The sequence below is a fragment of the Oxyura jamaicensis genome, chromosome 17 (assembly GCF_011077185.1).
Source record: "Oxyura jamaicensis isolate SHBP4307 breed ruddy duck chromosome 17, BPBGC_Ojam_1.0, whole genome shotgun sequence".
Lineage (NCBI taxonomy): Eukaryota > Metazoa > Chordata > Aves > Anseriformes > Anatidae > Oxyura > Oxyura jamaicensis.
Genome location: NC_048909.1, coordinates 76589 through 85129, shown reverse-complemented (window position 1 = coordinate 85129; position 8541 = coordinate 76589). Strand labels below are relative to the sequence as shown.

The 8541-nt window shown below is 46.7% G+C and overlaps 1 protein-coding gene across 3 annotated transcripts in view; it reads right to left on the bottom strand.

Annotated features, from left to right (window-relative positions):
- Positions 1–4909, bottom strand: part of DPP7 (dipeptidyl peptidase 7) — a 22281-nt gene extending 17372 nt beyond the window's left edge. For all 3 annotated transcript variants that reach the window (XR_004755042.1, XM_035342017.1, XM_035342019.1), the window contains exons 1-4: positions 4723–4909; positions 4343–4456; positions 1876–2015; positions 979–1142 (exon numbers count right to left, since the gene is read on the bottom strand). Coding sequence is in view for 2 of the 3 variants with exons in the window: in XM_035342017.1 (XP_035197908.1) it covers positions 979–1142; positions 1876–2015; positions 4343–4456; positions 4723–4894 (590 nt within the window). In the remaining variant the exon portion in view is untranslated. The remainder of the gene's footprint in view (positions 1–978; positions 1143–1875; positions 2016–4342; positions 4457–4722) is intronic.
- Positions 4910–8541: the final 3632 nt, after the last annotated feature.

Sequence of the window (8541 nt, the reverse complement as noted above, 5' to 3'; positions counted from 1 at the left end):
CACGTCCCTTTTTGGCACAAACTGGTTATCCCCCCCCCCCCCCCCCCCCCCCCCCCCCCCAGGAAACGTGCTGCTCCAATACTGCCATATTTCAGTATACTTCAGATAGGTTTAGTGCTGTTCAGAGCTGCTGCATGTTTAACTCCGATTTACAAACAAACAGACGTGGTCTAACAGCTAGCAGGTCTCACTGAATCCCACCTCCCCACCCCAGGACTGTTCTGGCCCTTTTTACACTAGCTACTGTCCTGGTAAACATGGTACAAACACCACTGGGATCAACAACCCAGTCACCACCACAGTGAGCTGGAGTGTAATGATAATCACCTGATCAAATGCTTTTTAGCTCACTGCAATGACTGAGAAGCCCTATACTCATTGGAAATCTTTTAAAAGGAAGCACCTCTCTGTATTATGAGTGTAGGAAGCCATTCAAGAGACAGGAACGTGATATCAACACAGTTCTGAACTGCAATTGAGCAAGCGCTTTGGGGAAGGATGTCTGTTGGAAGCTAGGAGCAAACGAGCAGCAGGTTACAGAGCAGAATTATAAAAGAGCCTACAATGAAAATGGCTGGATACTGATAAAGAGGCTGTGTTTAATAAAAAGCTGGATGGCCCCAGGAAAGAATATTTTACCAATTATTGATTTCCAGCATTTTTCACGTAAAATCATCTGATACTGCAGGAGGAACTTATCTTCTGCAGTTCTGGCTTACTTGTACATTGAAGATGTCTAGAAACATTCCCAAAGCAAACATTCCCAAAGGCAATCACAAGTCAAGACTAATTCTTAATGTGAGAGCTGTCTGGGCCCTGGAGATAAGCTATCAAGGAGCTCAGGCACATATGCTGTCTATAGAATAGCTTAGAGCTCTGCCTCTAAAGCTTGCTGGAGAGCTAAATGAAACTATGAGAACACCACAGCTGTGTCTAGGAAAGGATGCAGAGAAGGGAAGAACCACGCACAACCTTTACCTGCCTCCAAATGCAATGACAGGGCAGTCTGCAGCACCATACTGCTGCTTAAGCTCAGTAATCAGCACTGCGTAGTCTGCAAGGGCTTGTTCCACAGTAAGCAGACCAGTCCTCTTCAGCTGTATTGACTCAAGTCCAAATGGAAGAGACTTGCCATAGTACCTCTGAAAGCAAAGAGATATGCTGCAAAAATGTTGGTGTCAAAGCCTGGGTCTTCCCTGTCCTTCATTATAGGAATGGGACAAGTGTGCACAAATGGGAATTGATAACAGAGCACACATCATCCCCTTAACTTGTTCTTAACTGAGCAAATGCTCAGATTCTCCAGAATCTGCCTATATCAGATAAACAGAGACCTTCAGGATACATCCCATAGAGGATGGGAAAGTTCAGGACAAGCTACTTCAGTGGGTGCCAAGCGGAGCTTTGACATGTCTCTCTCCTGAAATCCCCAACTAGAAAAGGGAACAGTGTATAATCTCTTCATGCATAGGTTGGAGAATAATAGATTTGTTAGGGTGGTGTACCTAGGAACAGGATGGTTTGGGACTTCACAGGCTAGAGAGAAAAACATTATCTTAACAGAAGAACTCTCCAGTCCAGTGTGGAGTTCAAGACCAGTGGAAAATATTTATAACAGCACTGGTCTAAATCAAATATGCCATAGGATAAGTTTTACTGAAACAGTAGTCTCTATCCTGGATTGGTGGTAGGCATAATAAAATAATATTCAGAGACTGTGGTTAAATAATGAAGAGCTACTACTATGACAAGAAAGCCTGCAGCAGGTCTACCTCTGCTTTGTGGCAAGAGATGTTACTTTTCTGGACCTGGAAAAAGATGAATTTGCTAATACTAACACAACTCTGTAATATGCACAATGACTAAAATACTCACATGCTCAGCAAATATCACAAGTGCTTCCTGTTCCTCTGCTAATTCAAATATGAAGTCGGAGTTCTGAGCAAAAGTCCAGATATCACCTTCATTGCCAGTATAGAGAAAGATTGGTCCATATCCTTCGTTCCAGAACTTTACTGAGATAATTGACAGAAGACATAAAACAAACAAACAAAACTGTCAGAGCATGAAATGTCTGGTTTTGGTGACTTTGGGCAGGAGCTTAATGAGGAAGATCTCTTTGAAAGGCTGATCCCTGAGACCTGTGTTGGGGAATGCAGATGTTAGAAAGCCCAGGCTACAGAAATCTGTCATTTGAGCAGGGTTAAGTAAGAGCTTCCATGAGATCACTATATGCCCTGGAACTTTTACTTCTGCCTAAAAATCCTGAAAATCTCAGATCTACAAGGAATTTGCAAACAGCTGCTCCCAAAAGAGTGATTTCCCATTTATATACCCATTTCAACCCAAATTGTCCCAAAACACTTGTACAGATCACTTTTCCTACAAAATGAACATTGAGCAATTGCCTGCCTCTTTCTACTGTGATGTACAACACAGAGCCAAGCTGTAAATAACATTTCTTCTATCTTCTGATCTGTCTACAACTGATGGCAAATTGAGACTACCAGGAGGAGCTGACCGATTATACCAATACTTGCTTGTGGCTGCTTTAATGCTGACTTTGTCAAACATTTGATTTTAGTTTACTCTTAAATTGTACAGGAGTCAAGGGGCACGGGGGGGAGGGGGAGGGGGGGGGCGGGGGGGGAGAATAATTAGCTTTCTTCAACAAGACTTCAGACTGTCAGTTAAGCATTAATTTTATCACCTAAAGGGAACCTCCAACAGAGGTTGTGCTATGGACTCAACTGCAGCATGTCAGGCGAGGCTGTTTCCATTAAGAGAGATACTCTCAATGCTGACCTTCCAGAGCAAGTATTGGCTTGGAAACAGGCCTGAAATATGTCCTTAGTGAAATTCTTGATCTTTTTTAACAAAAAGGCTGATTCTTTCTGTGTTGCATCTGTTTTGGGTATCAGGTAAGAAACTGAAGTGCTCTATTTACTCTGGCCTTTCTTCTCATATGCTTCATGGCTTCTGTAGCAAACAGCTGTGCACAAGAGCCAAAAACAGAGACAGGTTGCTTAAACAGATATCTGTTTTCAGATTTAAATTCTAGGGCAACTGCCAGCTAACCTCAAGACAGTCAGACTCCTGGTTGTGTAATAACAGTCTCCTTCAATTTCTCACTGATAATCTGAAGACTTGTATTGCACAAGAAGCAGAAAGAGAGAAAATAAACTACTCAACATGTTTTGTTTCTCACAGATAATATTTAGATCTAAACTTACAGACTTTACGCTGGCAGGACATGCAGATAAAACATAATACTTTAAAAATCAAATTCTGCAATGCTTTAAACCTAAGTTCTTACCTAGCTCCATGCTGGTGCTAGATCCCTAAGTTCTGCTCAAAGATGGTCATTTTATTTGTGAAATTTCAGTCCTGGGTATGCCAACAAAATTCACAAGTGTTCTGATATCTTTGTGCCACAGCGATCCCTGAGCTCATGCTTGGTGTAATACATATAACCAGGTGACAGTGATGAACAAGCTGCAGAGTAACAGATAATGAGAAGGCAATAACATGTCTAACAGGCTCCAGGCACAGGCCTGTAGGCCTAAGATGACAGTGAGTGAGTGCTAGGACCAAGTAGTGCTACTCAGAGGTAGGTAGCACTCTGGGCTGATGCTAATCACAGCACTACACTTGCTGTCTCCCCGATAACTCCAAGCATGTATTACTCAAAAACATCTGACACTAGTTATTGAAATTATGATGAAAATGAAAGCACGTTGTTTGGAAAAACCTCTCTCTTACCACTTGTCACCAAAAGATAATTCATTATTCATTATTTAGCTAGAAAGACAGACACTGCAGGCTCCTTGTACTCTTTTTTCAGCATGCCTTAAGCTATCTAAAGTTGTTGGGTTGTAAATAATGTGAAACACAGGCCCGAAAGACATCTTTCTTTGAGTTGTCTTCACTTGTAAGAATCACCAGTACTGACTGCAACATTTGAGTCAGTATTAGTTTTTCCTGATGCATTGGAGTTGCACTTGTAAGTGTCTAACTGAAAATACACATACACAGGGCCAGCCCAGTTTGAACCTCCCAGTGCCATTTTTTCTTACCTGCTCACTTTGCTAAGAGGCCAATCCCCACATCTGCACCACACATCTTATTACCAGAATGAGGAACTGAAGGGGATGAGAGAAGAGGCTAAGCAAAGTGACAGGAGAAAGGACTGGGTCGTGATGGGCTGGTGCTCGGATCTGACCGACTCCTGGCAGCTCAGCACAGCTCTCTGAGAGGCTCTGTCCCTGTGCATGAGTGGCAAGCCTTTGGAAAGCTCGATTGCTGCCACAGGCTGCAGCGCACCCCCAGGGCCAGGACCCACCTGAGACCAGGTACCGCTGCGGGAAGGTCTCGTTGCCGCAGGTCTCGAAGCTGAAGTGGTCCCGCACCTGCTGGAAGAACCGCTCCTCCAGGCCAAGCCGCGCTGGCCGGGCAGCTGGAGGAAAGTACCGTCAGTGCAGGGCTGACCGACGACGGCCGCCACCCCCTGGTACGGCGCGGCGCGGCCAGGCCCGGCCCAGCCCGGCTGGCGGGAGGGTGCCGGCCTGTCCGTGCCCGTTTGGGGCGGGGGTGCCCAGAGCGCCCAGCCGGTGAGGCCCGGGCCGACTGGGGGCTCTCGCCCGGAAGGGACAGACCCGGGCGGGCTCGCAGCACGACGCGGAGCGCAAGAAAGCGGAGCAGGGGCCCGCCTCGGGCACCCACCGGGCGCGCCGCGGGCCGGCAGCAGCAGCGGGAAGAGGCAGAAGAGCAGCAGCAGCGGGTGCGTTTCCATGGCAACCTCCCGCTCGCGCCTCCGCTCCGTAGGCACCGACCCGTCTGCGGAAGCTCCAGGCGGCTGGGCAACCGTGAGGCCCGCGGCGTCCCGTGATAACATCCCCCCTCACGTGACCACACGGGCGCCATGTCTACCGAGGCACTGCCGTGTTTGACGGGGCGTTCCGGCAGCTGCTTCTTTTGCGCGCAGCCGGGTCCTGCCGGGGGGCTCATGCAGGCAGCGCGGAGCCTGAGCCCGAGCCCGAGCCCGAGCCCGCTGGGCCCCGTGCAGCAGGCAGCGGGATGGAGCTGGAGCATCGGCAGGGCTCAGGGACAGTGTGCTAGGTCAGGGGTGGTGTCTGTGGCGATGCTTTGTGATGAGAGCGGCTATTGCGACTGCTGTGCCTGCCGTTGACTGTGCAGCAAGCTCCTTGCTAGGAGCATGTGGGGCATCGTGGGCAGCAGGCAGGCTGTCTGTGCCAGCTGGTCTCTGGGCTTCCTGCTTCAGTGTTGGAAGCCCAGCTTGTGGAATGAGGATGAGGAAGGTGGAAGTCAGCACGGCTCCATGCTGGTGCTAAGCCACCACTCTGCCCCTGCATATCTGGGGAATGCTGCTGTGCAGGGGGTGAGGAGTCTCCTAACCAGCCACTCCACTGTATTCTGCTCTTCCTACCTTTGCAGCATTCACATTGTGGTGTAGGATCAGTGCTTCCCTTTTCAGGAAGAATGACGACAACTAATGCCTGCTCTTTGATGCCTTTGCATGAGAAGGAGGAGATGGGCAGGGCTAAAAGCTCAGCCCTGCCTTCACACAGAGCACACAGCAGCTGGGCTTTATAGTGCTTGGAGGTGAGAGGGAAAAAAAAAAAAAAAAAAAAAAAAAAAAAAAAACTAGGGGCAAGGGCCAGGAACCATGGTAGGCTTTGGCTCACATCTTACCAGTCAGATGAGTGGTGAGTGAAGGAGTAGCAGATGGGAAGAGGTGTGGATGATACCCCTCACTCTTGGCAGGAGCCTGTAAGTGTGTGACAGGATCAGAGAATGTCACTGTGGTGGTGATACACTGGTGGCTCTGTGGTGAGGGGAGAGGGTGTACCCTGTTCTGACAGCAAGTCAGGAGCAGCTCTCAAAACAGCCATTAAAGTCATTTAATGGGTGATTTATTTAGGTTTTTGGTTCCAGATAGAGGTCCAAGAGGATTTCCATCAGACCAGCATGCCCTTTGGGGATATGTGTAATGGATAAAGTTGTGTTGCAAAGTGGGCAGGGCTTGACATGTTAGTATGTCTGTAAGTAAACCCAGCAGTACCTGTGATCTATCTCAATTTTGTTATGTTGAGCGCTGAGTGAACATGCCAATAAATAAATAAGGGCCTAGTTTTACTCCAAAGGACCAATAGGAAGGCTGTACAGCAAGATTAAGATTTATTTTTAAGACTACTGCTTAGCTAAATTCTGTCCCAAAGAGCTCTGCAGTGTTAGGCAACAAGAAATGGCTGTGAGGTGTGTCATCCAGGGCTTTAAAGGAAGAATAAAGTAATTATTCTCTTTGCTGAGCTTTAAGAAGAGTTTGGGGAAATCGTGAGGTGATGAGGGCAAAGACTCCTACGGTGAGTATTTTTTTTTTCTCTAATGCCTTTTGTGTAAATCAATCCTAGTAGAATAATGGCTTCAGAAATGAAAAATACTTGTTTGTGGATGTATAAAGAGCCAAAGGATTTCCAAGATCTGAAAAGAGAAATAAATAATCTGTTTCTGTCTCTCTCCTGTCAATAATACTGAACTCACTCAAAAATAATAAAATGAAAAGGAAAGTCTCTCTGTAGTGTTACTTTCAGATTACCAGGTCCAGCTGGAGAATCCCCTTCACGTATCCCTTGGTGAGGTCTCAGAAGACAAATTTGGTTGGCCTCAGAAGACAAACAGTGGGATAAAAGAGCAGGGGGGATGTGAAAAGACCTCTTGACCCAAGCACCACAGTCCTGTATTTTTAGAAGCCTCTATTTTTATTTTGTCTATTCATTTAAAATTATGTAAATCCTTCCTCTGTCTGCTGCAGGTTAATTATTTCTAAGTTCCTGTTCTGTGAAAGCGGAGAGATTAGATACTTGTCCTGTCTGAGCTGAGCAGCATGTCTTACTCCAGTAATCTGTGGCACTGCATTTTCTTTCTGTGGATTGATTTCTGTTGTCAGTGAAAGAATGGATGGTGTAAAGGTCCTTTGGTCCTAGCTGTCAGTACTGAAGTGGGATGTTCAAACCTGTACTGAAGTAGGGTGTTGAAAATAGGAAGAGGGTCTGAGCATATAGTCAGATATAAACAGTTCTGCACATAGTAATTAACTTCAGATTCCCTCTTTGGAGGAAGTAGGATGTCTGTCTTCCTTTATTAAAAACAAACAAACAAACAAACAAACAAACAAAAAAACACAACGAGAATGCCTTTATGATCAAATACTTTCAGACGCACAAAGACTTCCTCAGCAGGAGCTGCTCTGCCCAGGGGCTTTATGGGGAAACAACAGAGCTGTTGGGTGCACTGCATGTGGGAACACACTCCCTAGTGAGGCATGACTGAGATGGAGAACTGACAGTGTCTCACCAACATGGCCAAATGTTAGTGCAGCCACCTTGAATTGTCAAACTGCAGTGGTTCCTGTTAGCTCTGCCTGACTTGCCTTCCCCATGTTTCTCTGACTGCTCAGCCTGAGGAATAGAAGGTTCAGAGGGAATCTTATTTATGTGTACAAATACCTGAAGAGAGGTACGGTGGTTTAGTCCCCACAGCCACTTGCTCACTCTCCACACGTGGGATAGGGGAGAGAAACAGAAGGGCAAATGTGCGAGAACTCATGGGTTGAGATAAAGACAGTTTACTAGGTAAAGCAAAAGTCACATGCACAAGCAAAGTAAAACAAGGAATTCATTTGTTAATTTCCATTGGCAGGCAGCTGTTCAGCCAATTCCTAGAAAGAAGGGCTCATCAAGTTAACGGTTTCCTGGGAAGACAAACTCCATTTCCCTGAACACACCCTCTCCCCATCCTCTTTTACCCCAGCTTTTATTGCTGAGCATGAAACCATATGGTATGGAGTATTGGTTTGGCCAGTTTGGGCCAACTGTGCTGGCCGTGTCCCCTCCCAGCTCTTGTGCATTCCCAGCCTCTTCTCTGGCAGGGCAGCTCGAGAAATAGAAAAGTCTTTGACTCTGTAAGTACTGCTCAGCAACGAATCCATTGTGTTATCAGCACTGTTTTCATTGAACATCCAAAACACTGTATCATACAAGCCTCTATGAAGAAAATTAACTCTATCCCAGCCAAAACCAGGACAGGAGGGTGCCAAGAGGATAGAGGCAGGCTCTTTTCAGTGGTGCCCAGTGCCAAGAGGCGCGGGCACCAGTGGAAACATAAGAGGTTCCATCTGAAGATCAGGAAACACTTCTTTATGTGCGGGTGACAGAACACTGTCACAGGTTGCCGAGAGAGGTTGCGAAGCTTCTTCCACCCTTTGTTATATTCAAAACCCATCTAGACATGGTCTTGGGCAAGTGGCTCTGGGTTACCCTGTGTGAGCAGGAGGTTGGATCACACGGACCTGAGGTGCTTCAACCAGTCTGTAATTTTGTGTCTGCTTGTTGCTGACAGGAGGGAACAGCATCGCTGCTAGCTTGGATTAGTCTTGCTGAGACTGAGGATATGGTGTATTTGAACACTGCATCCTTTCCCCTGCTTTTAGCTAGCATCCTGGAGCATCCTATGGAACAAAAA